We start from the raw sequence: 17,936 nt of genomic DNA, 5'->3' as shown, positions 1-17,936 counted from the left end.
TTCTATACGATCCTGTCGTCCATAATTCTGTTCTACTATTTAGCATGATTAATATAAAATAACATTTTTATTTTTACTTAAATTATTTTTGTATTTTCTTTTTATAATAATAATAAAAATTATTATTATTAAAAAGAATATTATTAGGAAAAATAAATTAAGTAAGGAAAATCATTTCATAGTATAATTATTGTGTATCGAATAATGAACGTATTATTATAAAGAAATTTTTATATATAAATTAAAAATCGAAATACATAATTAATTAGAAACTAATTTTGATCGATAGAAAGTAGAATTTAGAATAATTCGAAGAACGATCTCTCTTTCAAGTTAGTTATTTATTTATTAGTTTATTATTATACCTAAGAAAAATCATTTCAATTTGTATTATATTAGTTTCATTGTAATTGCTGGTATAATTACAGCATTCGACACAGTACGTATTATTAAAAAGAAATTTTTGTAACTAAATTAAAAATCACAATATATAATTATTTAAAAATTAATTTCTGGATAGAAAGAAAGTAGAATTCAGACGAATTCGAAGAACGATTTCTCTTTGAAAGTATTATATTTATTTTTTTATGAATTTATTATCATACGCAGGGGAAGTTATTTCATGGCACTATTATTTTATCCGAATTCAAAGTTATACGTATTATTAAATATAAATTTTAATGTATAAATTAAAAATTAAAAATATACCCATATTTAATCAATTAAAAATTAATTTCGATCAGAAGCAAATAGAATTTAAACGAATTCGATGTACGATATTTCTTTTCGAAATTATTTAATTATTTATTTATTAATTCTATTTTTCGAAGATGCTATTTTATGGCATAGTTATTGTACTCATATAAAAAAAAAGAAAAAAGAAAAGAAAAAAAGAAGGAAAGAAAAAAGAAGAAAAAAAGGCCTTCACCGCATCCTGAATATAACAGAAAGAGAAATGTGAAAGAAAAGATGAACATCAGTTGGTAAGCAGTGCAGTCATTGTAGTATAGTTATGAGAGAAACGGAAATGGTTCTCCATATTGTCTGTTTCCGTGAATGTTTTTTTTTTTTGCTTCTTTTTGTCTTTTTTCTTTTTTGTTCACTTTCACACCTTCCTAATAATAATCGCATAATACAGTTCAAAATATTCCAAAGCTCGAAGTTCAGTTTTGTTATTTTTGATATTTTTACAATTAAATAAATTTTACAATATTTCATTCCAACATTTAATATGTAGACCTATGATGTAGTGTTATTTTTTCTATATTCACAATAATTATAACGAATTCAAATATTTTCTAATGAATCTTATTTTAACTTTGTAGAATCCAATTTTTATCATACAAATTTTTATAATCCAATTTTCATGTTGGAAAAAAATATCTTTGCATGCGAACTAACAATTAATTTCGTCTAATAATTAATAAACTAAAAAGAAGGAACGAAATAAAGAGATAAAACAATAAAAAAAGAAAAAAGAATATACAAACATACAAGTATATCTGATTTTAAAGTTGTACGATTGTGATTATAAATGATCAACAACTTAATTTAACTATTTAATTAATAAATTCTTATATTAAATCAAACTGATTAAATAAGAGATGTAGCAAGTGTGGCAATAAGGTTTTTGTGAGCAAAATTTCTATCGTAAAATCAAAAGAAAAAATAGAAAAGAAGAAAGAAAGAAAGGAAATTATGGAAGAAACATAAAAAAAGGAAATAGTAAGAAAATGAGGTATAATAAGCTAACAAGAGAATAGAAAAACAAAATAAAATTATTCTTTTTAACAATAGCAAGCAATTGTATCGGGGTCATTGTTCGCTCGTAACAACATAGTCAATAATATCGGATGGATGAGGCCAAAGGATAGGCTTGGCTTAATTATCGACGTAAATCACGAGAGGATATGCTCGTTGTTAGAAGCTAATCCCCGAACGCGGGTCCATTGAGGTGATTTCACGGTTTCCGGCTTCTGCGTGTGCGCGCTCGCTTGGTCTCGTGCAATGAAACTGTCTGTTCGTTCACCGGAATTCCGCCGGCAGCTGCCAACGAGATATTCCTCTCTTCTTCTTCGTGCAATCTCGACGTTCTACCTTCCAACCCATCTACGTTTGTATATATATATGTACATATGTACGTATGTACTTATGTGTATGTACATATATGTGACTGGTGTTGAGAGTTAAGAACTTAAAGGTGCACCGCGTATAAATGATACAAATTTTTACTTCTAAAAACTTGCTAACCATTTTTCTCCTGTTTTAATCGTGATTTATTTTTTATATAGTATAATTTCTTTTTCTTTTTAAAGTAGTAAGTTATATAAATTATATAATAAATGTTATTATACATTAAAATGTATTGAATATATTGTTTAAATAATTATTATGTTTAACTATGTTGTTTAATATTAATCTTTTAAGTACATTTATCAAGATTGAAATCTTAAAGGTATGTATATCTTGAATGAGATATGTATATATATATATACTATAATTAAATTAATTGTAGCGACATGTTCGTAATTTTAATTGTACTTTCGTGCTTGAGTCTCGTTAAGATAAACCTTTTTTTTTGTTGCCCTCTTTTTCACGAAAATCAATTAAATGATTAATTACTTAATTAATAACTTCGTCTATATTTCTCTTCAAATGTGCAATTTAATTTGATATACAAATAAAGTCTATGTGAAAAAATTATTTATTAGTGATTGTGAAATGTTTATTACAATAAATAATCGTCTTAAACAATCGGTATTGTGAAAAACGAAGATAGTTATAGGCATGTAAATTAATTGTACGTAACACGGAATGCATATTTCTCGTAAATATGATCCTCGTAACAGTGATGCTTATTGTTCTAAACAAGCACGTGCCATTAATCAACGTTAATAGATACTTCGTAGAGAATTTCCAAAGCGAATAGGCGTGTTCAAAGATTAGCATATCGTTTGTCACGAGATTAAGGTAAATTTTAGAAATTTTTTGATATTGCAATTATTTCGTAATTAATTACAAACGGAAACAATGATTATAAAGATAAATTATTAAATAAAAAGAATGAAAGAGATATATAATAATAAGTATATAGAAATGCACCTATATATATATATATATATATATATATATATATATATATATGTGTGTAAAAAAAAATAATCTACCAATAACCATATTGAAATGTATAAAAATATATAAAGAAAAAAATAAATATGTATGTAACTACATATTTATTAGATATACATACACATAGGACTGTCTCTATGTTAAAAAAGAAAGTAGATCAATCCATGAGCTCGACAAATACCTATAATTATGTCTGTTAACTTTTTTTAATTGTCATACAATAATTACTCGTTCTTGACCGAAATAATTTCCGTTTTCAAAGTTGTCATCTTCACCAGAAATAAACGATAAGCGCATAAACAAACAATTTGTTTATCCTGCTGTGAACAAGAATTTCGTCGTCTTTTCCTGATTATAAAAATGCATTAAAATGATTTGGCATCATTTATATATGTATGTGTATTATAAAAATGCCGATTCTTTCGTAAAACAAAAACATTAACCTTCAAAAAGCCGATGGTAACACTTGCTTGTTTTGATGCAATGATAAGACAATCTTTTCTGATAAACTCCCGACTAAGTTCTCATATCAGATAAGCTACAAAACATCCAGTTAAAGCACGGAAAAGTACTTACACATGTATTGAAGAGAACTATGTCTCTTATTTTTTAACAATATTCCGATAGAAATTTTTAACAATATTCCGAAATTGTTCGAACCAAAGTAACGCGCGTTTCCTTTCAACAATTTATTCCTAAAAGATATTATTTTATACATATGCATACATTTATACATAAAAAACAGATAAAGTAAAATAAAGATCAACTGAACAGTATCGGAAAGAACGAAGACAGCTGTTTACAGGATTGCTAAGCATATTCCATTTTTATGTTACAGGAAATGTCATCGTATAGAAATCAATAACATTTGATACGCTGATGTTGCGTAAGGACGTCTAAGGCACAAACATCTAAACGGGTACCAGAAATGCATGATGGAAGAGTGATACATATCTGATAACAACGGCCATGCAAGACATCATACAGGATGATACAATTATCTTAAAAAATAAGAAACTTTCGTGAGACCTCAACAAAACATACGGCGAAAATTTGCATGAATAATTCATATGGTGCCAACTTGAAGAACACATCATGTGATGCCAATTTTCAAAAACATTTATATGATAAAATAATTGTATAAATATAAAACAAAATGTATGTACTATGTATTAACAATCCAAATTAAAAATAAAAATGATTTATTTCAAAGAAATAAAAGGCGTTTTGCAATAAATCCTTCACATAATCCACAATCCAGAACATTTTACTCCCAATATTGGAAAAAGAGAACATTTTTTCCAGAAACAAATTTCCAAGCGAGACAAATGATATGTGAAGAGGTGGCAGGCCGAATCTTACCAATAACAGAGAGCGTATACGCCCCTGCTAAAAAATACAAGCTATTGTTTCCGCGAAAATTTTCTCGGCAAATCAGGATTTGTATCCGGGTCACATGAACTGCGAAGAAGTGGCACGCTGAATCCCGCCAATAACAGAGAGCGCATGCGCCTCTTTTAGAAAATACAAACTATTGATTCCGCGAAAATTTTCTCGGCAAATCAGGATTTGTATCCGGGTCACATGAACTGCGAAGAAGTGGCACGCTGAATCCCGCCAATAACAGAGAGCGCATGCGCCTCTTTTAGAAAATACAAACTATTGGTTCCGCGTAAATTTTCTCGGCAAATCAGGATTTGTATCCGGGTCACATGAACTGCGAAGAAGTGGCACGCTGAATCCCGCCAATAACAGAGAGCGCATGCGCCTCTTTTAGAAAATACAAACTATTGGTTCCGCGAAAATTTTCTCGGCAAATCAGAATTTGTATCCGGGTCACATGAACTGCGAAGAAGTGGCACGCTGAATCCCGCCAATAACAGAGAGCGCATGCGCCTCTTTTAGAAAATACAAACTATTGGTTCCGCGAAAATTTTCTCGGCAAATCAGGATTTGTATCCGGGTCACATGAACTGCGAAGAAGTGGCACGCTGAATCCCACCACTAACGGAGAGCTTATACGCCCCTTCTAGAAAATACAGTCTATTGGTTCCGCGATAATTTTCTCGACAAATCAGGATTTGTATCCGGGTCACATGAACTGCGAAGAAGTGGCACGCTGAATCCCACCAATAACGGAAAGCGTATACGCCCCTTCTAGAAAATACAGTCTATTGGTTCCACGATAATTTTCTCGACAAATCAGGATTTGTATCCGGGTCATAGGAACTGCGAGGAAGTGGCACGTTCATCCCTGCCAATACCAGGAAGCGTAAACGCCCTTTCTCTGTAAATACAAAGGATTGGTTCTGCGAAATTTTTCTCCGCAAATCAGAATTTGTATCCGGGTCATAGGAACTGCGAGGAAGTGGCACGTTCATCCCTGCCAATACCAGGAAGCGTAAACGCCCTTTCTCTGTAAATACAAAGGATTGGTTCTGCGAAATTTTTCTCCGCAAATCAGGATTTGTATCAGGATCATAGGAACTACGAGGAAGTGACACGTTCATCCCTGCCAATATCAGGAAGCGTAACCTCCCTTTCTGAGTAAATACAAACGATTGGTTCTGCGGAATTTTTCTCTGCAAATCAGGATTTGTATCAGGATCATAGGAATTACGAGGAAGTGGCACGTTCATCCCCGCCAATACCAGGAAGCGTAAACGCCCTTTCTGAGTAAATACAAAGGATTGGTTCCGCGGAATTTTTCTCCGCAAATCAGGATTTGTATCAGGATAATAGGAACTACGAGGAAGTGGCACGTTCATCCCTGCCAATACCAGGAAGCGTAAACGCCCTTTCTCTGTAAATACAAAGGATTGGTTCTGCGAAATTTTTCTCCGCAAATCAGAATTTGTATCCGGGTCATAGGAACTGCGAGGAAGTGGCACGTTCATCCCTGCCAATACCAGGAAGCGTAAACGCCCTTTCTCTGTAAATACAAAGGATTGGTTCTGCGAAATTTTTCTCCGCAAATCAGGATTTGTATCAGGATCATAGGAACTACGAGGAAGTGACACGTTCATCCCTGCCAATATCAGGAAGCGTAACCTCCCTTTCTGAGTAAATACAAACGATTGGTTCTGCGGAATTTTTCTCTGCAAATCAGGATTTGTATCAGGATCATAGGAATTACGAGGAAGTGGCACGTTCATCCCCGCCAATACCAGGAAGCGTAAACGCCCTTTCTGAGTAAATACAAAGGATTGGTTCCGTGGAATTTTTCTCCGCAAATCAGGATTTGTATCAGGATAATAGGAACTACGAGGAAGTGGCACGTTCATCCCTGCCAATACCAGGAAGCGTAAACGCCCTTTCTCTGTAAATACAAAGGATTGGTTCTGCGAAATTTTTCTCCGCAAATCAGAATTTGTATCCGGGTCATAGGAACTGCGAGGAAGTGGCACGTTCATCCCTGCCAATACCAGGAAGCGTAAACGCCCTTTCTCTGTAAATACAAAGGATTGGTTCTGCGAAATTTTTCTCCGCAAATCAGGATTTGTACCCGGGTCATAGGAACTGTGAGGAAGTGGCACGTTCATCGTTTTCAATAACAGGAAGCGTAAACGCCCTTTCTGATTAAGTACAAAGGATTGGTTCTGCGAAAATTTTCTGGGAAAATCAGAATTTGTATCCGGGTCACATGAACTGCAAAGAAGTGGCACGCTGAATCCCGCCAATAACAGAGAGCGCAAGCGCCTCTTTTAGAAAATACAAACTATTGGTTCCGCGTAAATTTTCTCGGCAAATCAGGATTTGTATCCGGGTCACATGAACTGCGAAGAAGTGGCACGCTGAATCCCGCCAACAACAGAGAGCGCATGCGCCTCTTTTAGAAAATACAAACTATTGGTTCCGCGAAAATTTTCTCGGCAAATCAGGATTTGTATCCGGGTCACATGAACTGCGAAGAAGTGGCACGCTGAATCCCGCCAATAACAGAGAGCGCATGCGCCTCTTTTAGAAAATACAAACTATTGGTTCCGCGTAAATTTTCTCGGCAAATCAGGATTTGTATCCGGGTCACATGAACTGCGAAGAAGTGGCACGCTGAATCCCGCCAATAACAGAGAGCGCATGCGCCTCTTTTAGAAAATACAAACTATTGGTTCCGCGTAAATTTTCTCGGCAAATCAGGATTTGTATCCGGGTCACATGAACTGCGAAGAAGTGGCACGCTGAATCCCGCCAACAACAGAGAGCGCATGCGCCTCTTTTAGAAAATACAAACTATTGGTTCCGCGTAAATTTTCTCGGCAAATCAGGATTTGTATCCGGGTCACATGAACTGCGAAGAAGTGGCACGCTGAATCCCGCCAATAACAGAGAGCGCATGCGCCTCTTTTAGAAAATACAAACTATTGGTTCCGCGAAAATTTTCTCGGCAAATCAGGATTTGTATCCGGGTCACATGAACTGCGAAGAAGTGGCACGCTGAATCCCGCCAACAACAGAGAGCGCATGCGCCTCTTTTTGAAAATGCAGACTATTGGTACCGCGAAAATTTTCTCGGCAAATCAGGATTTGTATCCGGGTCACATGAACTGCGAAGAAGTGGCACGCTGAATCCCGCCAACAACAGAGAGCGCATGCGCCTCTTTTAGAAAATACAAACTATTGGTTCCGCGTACATTTTCTCGGCAAATCAGGATTTGTATCCGGGTCACATGAACTGCGAAGAAGTGGCACGCTGAATCCCGCCAATAACAGAGAGCGCATGCGCCTCTTTTAGAAAATACAAACTATTGGTTCCGCGTAAATTTTCTCGGCAAATCAGGATTTGTATCCGGGTCACATGAACTGCGAAGAAGTGGCACGCTGAATCCCGCCAACAACAGAGAGCGCATGCGCCTCTTTTTGAAAATGCAGACTATTGGTACCGCGAAAATTTTCTCGGCAAATCAGGATTTGTATCCGGGTCACATGAACTGCGAAGAAGTGGCACGCTGAATCCCGCCAATAACAGAGAGCGCATGCGCCTCTTTTAGAAAATACAAACTATTGATTCCGCGAAAATTTTCTCGGCAAATCAGGATTTGTATCCGGGTCACATGAACTGCGAAGAAGTGGCACGCTGAATCCCGCCAACAACAGAGAGCGCATGCGCCTCTTTTTGAAAATGCAGACTATTGGTACCGCGAAAATTTTCTCGGCAAATCAGGATTTGTATCCGGGTCACATGAACTGCGAAGAAGTGGCACGCTGAATCCCGCCAATAACAGAGAGCGCATGCGCCTCTTTTAGAAAATACAAACTATTGGTTCCGCGTAAATTTTCTCGGCAAATCAGGATTTGTATCCGGGTCACATGAACTGCGAAGAAGTGGCACGCTGAATCCCGCCAACAACAGAGAGCGCATGCGCCTCTTTTTGAAAATGCAGACTATTGGTACCGCGAAAATTTTCTCGGCAAATCAGGATTTGTATCCGGGTCACATGAACTGCGAAGAAGTGGCACGCTGAATCCCGCCAACAACAGAGAGCGCATGCGCCTCTTTTAGAAAATACAAACTATTGGTTCCGCGTACATTTTCTCGGCAAATCAGGATTTGTATCCGGGTCACATGAACTGCGAAGAAGTGGCACGCTGAATCCCGCCAATAACAGAGAGCGCATGCGCCTCTTTTAGAAAATACAAACTATTGGTTCCGCGTAAATTTTCTCGGCAAATCAGGATTTGTATCCGGGTCACATGAACTGCGAAGAAGTGGCACGCTGAATCCCGCCAACAACAGAGAGCGCATGCGCCTCTTTTTGAAAATGCAGACTATTGGTACCGCGAAAATTTTCTCGGCAAATCAGGATTTGTATCCGGGTCACATGAACTGCGAAGAAGTGGCACGCTGAATCCCGCCAATAACAGAGAGCGCATGCGCCTCTTTTAGAAAATACAAACTATTGATTCCGCGAAAATTTTCTCGGCAAATCAGGATTTGTATCCGGGTCACATGAACTGCGAAGAAGTGGCACGCTGAATCCCGCCAACAACAGAGAGCGCATGCGCCTCTTTTTGAAAATGCAGACTATTGGTACCGCGAAAATTTTCTCGGCAAATCAGGATTTGTATCCGGGTCACATGAACTGCGAAGAAGTGGCACGCTGAATCCCGCCAATAACAGAGAGCGCATGCGCCTCTTTTAGAAAATACAAACTATTGATTCCGCGAAAATTTTCTCGGCAAATCAGGATTTGTATCCGGGTCACATGAACTGCGAAGAAGTGGCACGCTGAATCCCGCCAACAACAGAGAGCGCATGCGCCTCTTTTTGAAAATGCAGACTATTGGTACCGCGAAAATTTTCTCGGCAAATCAGGATTTGTATCCGGGTCACATGAACTGCGAAGAAGTGGCACAAATCTTGCCAATAACAGAGAGCATATACGCCCCTCTAAATACAAACTGTTGATTCCGCGTATTTGATCCCGCGGATGATGTGATAAACGTAATGTTTGGACATCCTTTTTTTTTATTTTCTTGTTTTTTTAATTTTTCTATGTTGAGTGATGAAATTGCTGTAATTCTGATTTTGGAAGATTGGAAATATTTTTGGGCGCTAGTGTTTGGGATTAAGAAACAACACATTATATTCTCATTCTGGATATACATTTATTGGTAGTTCAATTTTTAATAAATTACAATTACAATTAAATTACAATTGATTTGAAGAAATTACATATTACATTATATTTGCCCTATAATAACTCTATATAATATAATATATAATATATATCTATATGTGCGTATATTTTATTATTTTATTATTTCGTTTGTATCCCTTTTGTTTGACTAATATCGAAGAATCCTTGGGCGCTTTATTTTTCCTTTTCATGATTTTCCAATTCTCCTCAATTCATTTGCTTGTTTGCAGCTATTACACGTTTTGTTGTAAAAATTCTGTCTTCCTTCTCTGTCTATTCTTCTTTCTAAGCAACGTATATGTCCTCTTGTGTGTTCTCATCTTCATCGCTAATTATCAGATGTGATGGGCGTCTATTTGACTTTCTTTTATTTCTTTCTATTTAATTCCTTTGATTGCACTCGCCAACTGGAAAAAAATAATTAATTATATTTATTTTTCATATTTGTTTAATTTATTTCGATTACATTGAAAAATAAGAATCATAGACTTACTGTTATTCTTTCATCCTTAGGTAATATAATTCCCATACTGTAAAACTGTAAAACTAGGATATCATGCACCATAAGTTTTCTTTTACAGCTCGTCTTTTGATATCATAATTGGTTGATTCAAACATGTTATATCCGACACATGTTCAAATTTCATTGAAGAAAACGCTTTCTTGAGCGAGTGGGAGGGAAGATATAATAATCGAATGGATAAAGCTTAATCGATTTTGGAGAAGCGTATAAGAGAAAAATTATATTCGGACAAACAGAATAATAACATGATATTTGTATATATATCTACGTGTCAGTTATGTATTCTGTTACTATATGTAAATTATACATATACAGTAATTTTATTTATATCCATATGTAAATTCATTACTTAAAACTTCCCCTGTAGTATAAATAAAATTAATATGTTATTTATAAATATTTCGTGTTTATATATATATATATATATATATATATATATATATGTATATATCTATATATATGTACATATATATTTTCTATAAATCTTAAATATTTAAATCTCTATTTATAAATGCATCGAACGACTTATTAATTCAGTACGATGTAAACTACAAAATTAGGTTTCTAATGTCAGTGTATCAGAATCAGTCAAAAAAGTTGTTTTGCCATGCTAAAAATATTTTTTTTCTTCGTTCTCACGTGAAGGAAAGAGGAAAAAGAAAATAAATTAACGTTGGTATTGCAAAATATTAGATTCTTTGGTGCGAGCTAAGTACTTACTACACAAAGCAAGTTACGCGTATTTTGTTGGAAGAACGAACTGACCCTGTTACCACGACTGCTACTACTATGAAGACACGCGTTTCTTAAGAAAGAAAAAGAGAGAAAGAGAAAAATGAGTGGGAGAGAGAAAAAGATAGAGAGAGAGAGAGAGAGAGAGAGAGAGAGAGAGATTAATAACAATAAATATTCGACACAAGGACGTTCGTTGCTCGCTATGCGATTTCTAACGCTGTAAGTATTGTATTATTAAAGTCTTGCTAAATCTTTCGTCCTTGCATTTGTTTGACAACAAGTCATCTAATGAGAATGAATTAAAAAAACAATATTGATTAAAATGAAATATGCTTTTCTAATTAATATATTAAAGGAGAAATAAATGATTAATAAAATTAATGGATTATAATCTTACCATTAAACTAAATTAAAACAAAACTTGATTAACAACGAGTCAACTGAACTGAAAAAACGGAATTGATTAGATCAAATCTAATTTTCTAATTAATACGTACTTGGAAAAATAAGTAATTAATCAAATTAATAGAATATGATGTTGCAATTAATGAAGCAAACAAAAAGAAGTGATCATATCAATTCAAAATCAGATTTCAGAATTAATACAAACTAAATGGTTACTTATATAATTAGAACGGTTTGAAAACATATTTTATAAATTAATTTGAAATTGATCTCAGAAAAAAGAAATTGGCTAGATAGAATAGACGAAAATTTTACAATTGATCAGAGCTATTTTTGTTTTGTTTTATTTGATTTCGATTCAATTTTTCTATTAAGCTGAAATAAAGAAATAAATGAGATCGTCGAAAAAGAATTTCAAAGTAATTTTGAGGTAGACAAAAAAATTAAAATTAAAGAGAGAGAGGAAAGATCAATAAAGTGAAATATCATAATTAATCTAAACTATGTATTTCTTTCTGATTATATCAACGAGACGTTTCATGACGCATACAAAAAAAAATATTTTTTTATAAATAAACATTATCCTAGGCGTGACCATACGTAGTTTTAAATAAATATTTGTTATGTTCGAATACAAATAACGGAACAAAAGTTCCACTCCAATTGAAAAATCAAATCGTTTATATATGCATATCGATTTATTTACATTCGACAAAGATATTGCGAAAATATACCCACATACTTTACATTTATCATATCGATAACAGTTGTATTTTATCAGATAAATATCGTTCTATTTATTGATCAGACATATAGAATACATACATATATACGGTGTACCGAAAATCTTGATAAAACTGGAGGAGATTATTTCTTGAAAAGAATAAAAAAGAGAGAAAATCTAAATAATCAACGTAACTGATAAATTAAATATTGCCGTTTTGTAAATGTAATATATCTAATAAAATTATTTTCTTATTACTTTCTTATATTCTTATAATTTTTTAAATGATAAATTGGAATTCTAAAAAATAAAAGAGATAAAGAAAACGAAGAAAGAAAAATAAAGAAATGAATAAGAATAAAATAAATAAAAATACTGTTAGATAATGAAAAAAATAATAAAGTAAATCTCCATTAGTTTTAATACGTTATATAATTAGTAACAAGAATCAGGACAATAATTAATCTCGTCTGCTGCGGCGACTGACCCAGTAATAAAGCGTTATATACATGTACACTCCAATTTTCAGAACGAAAGCTAGCTCAAACATAATCGGTTAGTTCCGTTGAGCAAATTAAAATGCCGGATAAGGTTGGAACGAGATCGACTTATCTTGAGATTAAGGAGAATTAAAAGACGCATCGTTTTACTCATGACAGTTGCTCATATACACTTGGTATATATATGTACCTGAGAACTCGTAGAAAAAAAAGAAACAAGAAAAGAAATTATCTATCATTAATAAACGTCGTCGTGAACAATTTATTCTTCATAATCATGTCAAATTAAATTAACAAAACTATAAAGACCCAAAGATATGAGTTATTCGTATCAAATGAATGAACTAATATCTTCTAAAAAAAACTTTGAACAATTAATAATATGTAGAAAAATTGGGTAAGTAGAAAAGATATAATTGAATTTATAAAAACAGAGAGAGAGAGAGAGAGAGAGAGAGAGAGAGAGAGAGAGAAAGAGAGAGAAAGGAAGAAAGAAACAGAAATCATTGAACATAAATATTGGAAATGGTCTAGAGATGACAAATTAACAAAGATATCGAAAAATAAGGAACATAAACGTTAACCAAGTAGATAATTTCCTCTAGGAACGATCTCGTTCCCCTTTTAAAGAAATGAGAGGACTCGAATCGAGCTCAAGGCAACGAGCACAAACTCAATGCAGATTCTATCGAGCCAAATAGAGATGTAAGTACATATGTAATATGTATATATATGTATATACACATTTTATATATATATATATATATATATATATATATATATCTCTATATAATGTACACACCTACTCGTATCATTTCTTCTTTCATCGTTGAACAAGTTCACGCTCGTTCACGTCATTTTATCGTAACAAGAGAGAGAAACGACAAAAGAAAACTAGTTGTAGTTGAAGTGACCTCTTGTTCTCTCTCTCTCTCTTTCCTCTCCTTCTCTCTTTCTATCTCTATCTCTTAACCAATGGATAACAACTGTTCCGTGTCGTAAAGCGTGAATCAGCATGTAAATACGTACAAACGTAATCCTGTTTCATAAGTTTACACGGAAATATGATTTTTATTTCTCCTTTTCCTCTGATCGATTTCAATTAAAAAATTCGATGACGATCTGGCTGATTCGTAGAAGAAATTATGTCTCCTCAAGAATGAGTATCCTCTTTTTTTTTTTTTTAATATTTTGTTATTAGTTTTATAATATAGTTTTATAATACTTTTACAAAAAAAAAGGAATAAAAGATATAAAAAGGTTGATTTTATTTTTGTTATATTACAGATTAGTCCATTAAAATCTATAGTAATCACTTTTATAATAATTTCATTCTAATTCTAATCATCAGCTCCGAGAAAAAAGAGAGAGAAAGAGAAAAAGAGACAAACAAAATTTTCTATGACAACTTCACAAGGAACTACAGAAATTTTCTAAATTCTATTCTACATTCTTTCTAAATTATCAATGCTTAATATAAACGACAAGACGACGCGTTACAAGATATTTCAATGTTCCGGCTAAGCGCTTCGTCAAATGTAAAACATCGATAAAAGTGTTTCGGTTGGACAAACGAGCATAGGAAATCCATTTCAATGTTATTTGTCGCGGTTTATCATTTGGCCTCTTTAAAATAGAAAAAAAAATCCATCGGTATAAGTATATGTATTATGAATGAGCACTTTACATATATGTATCTACATATAAATGTAGATGTATTGAGAGAAGGTCACACATACTTTCTAATCACGTGTCCTGTCGTTACATTAACGATCATCTAAGCAGCCGAGAAAAATCTGTAATTATTACTATTATTATTATTGTGAATCTCGTTATCTCGTTAAAAACATCTAATCATCGTTTCGTTGAAATTTTAGATTTGATAAGCTTTCTCACAATAGACAAAAGCTTATATATATATATATATATATAAATTTCAAAAGTATCATATTATAAATAATTAGCGATATTTATATAATTTTCAAGATAAGTAAGGTCTAAAGTATTGATAAAAGGACTTAATACGTGAAAACTTTGTAATATATAAATAAATAATACAAATTAGAATGAAAATGTTGAGTTAAAGTATTTCTATTTGATAAAATATACATGACGTTCAATGTCGAGAATTACTTTGGGAGATCTTCAAGAACGACTTAAATGTGACTCACTCTGAATATGTCTCTCTCTATCTCACTCACGTAGCTTCGTGTCTCTTCTAAAAATACATACAACGTGCATATATACATATATCGTTGCTTTGTCCTCTCCTGTCGCGTGACATTCGACCTCGCTTGTAGTAAATCTCTCTTTCTCGTTTTTTCTCTTTCTCTCTCTTTTTTTTTATCTTTTTCTTTTTCGTCAATTGTATCAACCAATAAGAGCTCCCGAAAATTTTTCGAATTCGTTAGAAAAACTCAAGTTTAAAAATAACACATAGAAATCGATAGCTTTTGTATCTCCATTAAATTTGATTCGAAAAGTGTGAGTGATCCTAATGTAATATATATGTATATTTATACATATGTGAAAAGAAATTTATATGAAATTTTCTAATAAAAAACAACTTAGAAAATATGTGTTCTCTCTCTTTCTCTCTCTCTCTCTCTCTCTCTCTCTCTTTCTCTTTCTCTTCATAAATAGAATGAGTATGTTATATATCTAAATAAATGTATATAAATTAGTAAATAAAAATAAATAAATAAAATATATAAATATAATAACAGATGAATAACTTATGCGATGAAAATAATATGGTAGTAAAACTATTGTTACACCTATCACGTTAAAATGAAAATATAAAAAAAAATAAATGGTTTTGTTCTAATAATCACTCATCCGAATCTAACGTAATACTTTTTATATTGTTTTAGACAGGTCAAGTAAAAGTGGGCTAATCATCCTTTACGGTAGTAGCCTTTAAAAGCAGATTTCCAGTTCACACTTATTCGACTTAATATTCGAAAGAAATTTAATCGTTGAAAAAAGTTGGAAAAGGATTCAAAAATGTTGAAAATTTTAATATAAATATAGTTTGACAAAACAATATTTATATAATATTACAAATAAATTTAATTGATAAATTTATTAACTAGTGTTAATAAGAAAACAAAAGAAAAAATAACGGAACATTGATCATTCTTTTTCGTAATACGTCATTGAAAGGGACAATGAGCTTCGATTCTAACTTAAAAGGAAAGTAAACTCATTCATTATCTTTCCTTGTCTTTTAAACAGTTAACCAATGTATCGTACGGTAAAAAATTCTACGATCTTTTTAATAAATTCGAAGCACGAAGGATAAATGTTAGTCATTGATGTGAATTCTTCGTAAATAGTTACAATATATCTTACTCGATAAAGTTTCATAGTCAATAGTATATTATTTCGAGGTTGCATTCTATGTGCATATGAATCACCCTATATTATCATCAAAATTAGAAACAATTTAAGGAAGTAATAAGGAAGAAATCCGAAAAGTATCCGCATATTTTTTCGTGACTCGTAATAGAAGGACGAACTTGAAATAATATATTATATACATAATATAATATTATTATACATATTATATTGTATATATTATATATATGTGTATATGTGATTATGATAAAGAAACATAACAGATCAGATGTAACTTTAACTTTCGTTTGATCGAAAGCAATTTCGATTTTTAAAAATTTAACTTTCATTGTGTTAAAGTTTCCTACTTTTTAAATGCATACATTAGTACGTACATGCATGCATGCATGCATATATACATAGATACATATGCCCTCAGACTAACCCAACGAAATCCAAGAAAACCGGCATTGAATTCACCGCACGGTTTCCGATCACGGAAGCATCTGCGTATAAGTAGAAACTTATGTACCCTACGTGTATGTCACTCAGTCGATTGGGAACGCAATGAATAAATAAATTTAATTCACCTCTAACGTCCAAAAGATAGAAAATATAAGTACATTTTCTAATGTGCTACGTACTTCATTTTTTCCATCATTCTTAATCTTATCCTTTCACCTATATTTTCCATCAACTACTGTTAAAAAATAGAAATAAAAATTTATAAATACTATCACAATCTACGTTCATTTGATATTAATTCGTCAATACAAATTTCTATAAATTAGATTTAAAAGCGAAATTGATTCGTTGAGATATATTACACCACTTGATTTTTCCACTCGGATTCACTAAAGGAACGCAAAGTCTAAGTAGTCAGTTTTACACGAGACTTTCCCAGAGGAATAAGAATTAGAATAAGAAGAAGAAGAAGCCTGTAGAAAGACGATAAGTAAATTTAAGAAAAGGTAACGATCCGAATGGAAAGTCAAGGGAAACTCGAAATAGATATAGAGAACGCATAACGATCACTTACCATGTTGACAAACGAACGTGATTTGTCCTCGAAAACGTATCACGTGTGTCCGAAATAAGTCACTTTCTCCTGTATAAATTGTAAATAAAAATGAATCGTTGTCCGTCCTTCTTCAATCTTAATTTTCTTCGATGTTATTCCAATATCAAATCTTCTTTGAATAAAAATCGTTCTCGTCGCGGCACAATCTGATATATATATACACACACACACCTATATATATATATATATATATATATATATATATATATATATATAAAGTTTAATAGCAAAGATCCGTCGAGTTAATTCGAACGTCGAACTCACTCATACAAGTGCATGCATTCGCCTGTGTATAAATATGTGTGGTTCATTACATTTATATATATATATATATATGTATATGTATGAATGTATGTATATATATATACATAGTACGAAGGGACAACGTACCGAAGAACACGTACGAGAAAAAAGAAAAAATATGTAGTAGGCGAGTGTTAGCACGCGCGCGCGCACGCGTGCGCTACCGTCAACGCGAAGAGAAGACGCGAAACGAAACTACTCCCTCCGTGGTTCGTTGCGCACTGATCGACGGCACTACTCGACGCTAAACGACGAGTCACGAAGCGAACGAGATACGTCACGCTCTCTGACGTCATCTTCGAAGACGCGCCAACTTTGTCTCGTGAGACTCCCTATCTCTTCAGGTCGATATCGTTGATTACTGCGTTATCTACCGAAAAGATTTTTTGTTTTTCATTGATATTAACAAGAAATATAACATTTGATCCTACATATTAAATATTTTCTGAGAATAGAAACTCTTTCTTTAACAAACTCTTTTCTTAATTAAATATATATCTATGCATATAAATTACAGATGCGCACATACACACACACATTTATATATATATATATATAT

The 17,936-nt window shown here is 32.9% G+C and overlaps 1 protein-coding gene across 5 annotated transcripts in view; it reads right to left on the bottom strand.

The window, feature by feature from the left end:
- LOC127066128 (unconventional myosin-Ie-like) overlaps positions 1–17,611 on the bottom strand; it is a 59,960-nt gene extending 42,349 nt beyond the window's left edge. For 2 of the 5 annotated variants that reach the window (XM_050999481.1, XM_050999485.1), the window contains exons 1-2: positions 17,465–17,611; positions 17,033–17,220 (exon numbers count right to left, since the gene is read on the bottom strand). In XM_050999481.1, the coding sequence (XP_050855438.1) occupies positions 17,033–17,035 (3 nt within the window). In that variant the 5' untranslated portion in view covers positions 17,036–17,220; positions 17,465–17,611. Of the gene's footprint in view, positions 1–17,032; positions 17,246–17,464 lie in introns of all 5 variants that reach the window. The other 3 variants (XM_050999484.1, XM_050999482.1, XM_050999483.1) reach the window with 3 other exon arrangements.
- Positions 17,612–17,936: the final 325 nt, after the last annotated feature.

This window comes from Vespula vulgaris, chromosome 9, assembly GCF_905475345.1.
Source record: "Vespula vulgaris chromosome 9, iyVesVulg1.1, whole genome shotgun sequence".
In the NCBI taxonomy this organism is placed as follows: Eukaryota; Metazoa; Arthropoda; class Insecta; order Hymenoptera; family Vespidae; genus Vespula; species Vespula vulgaris.
Note: the sequence above shows the minus strand (reverse complement) of the source record. Positions and strands in the feature narration are given on the sequence as shown.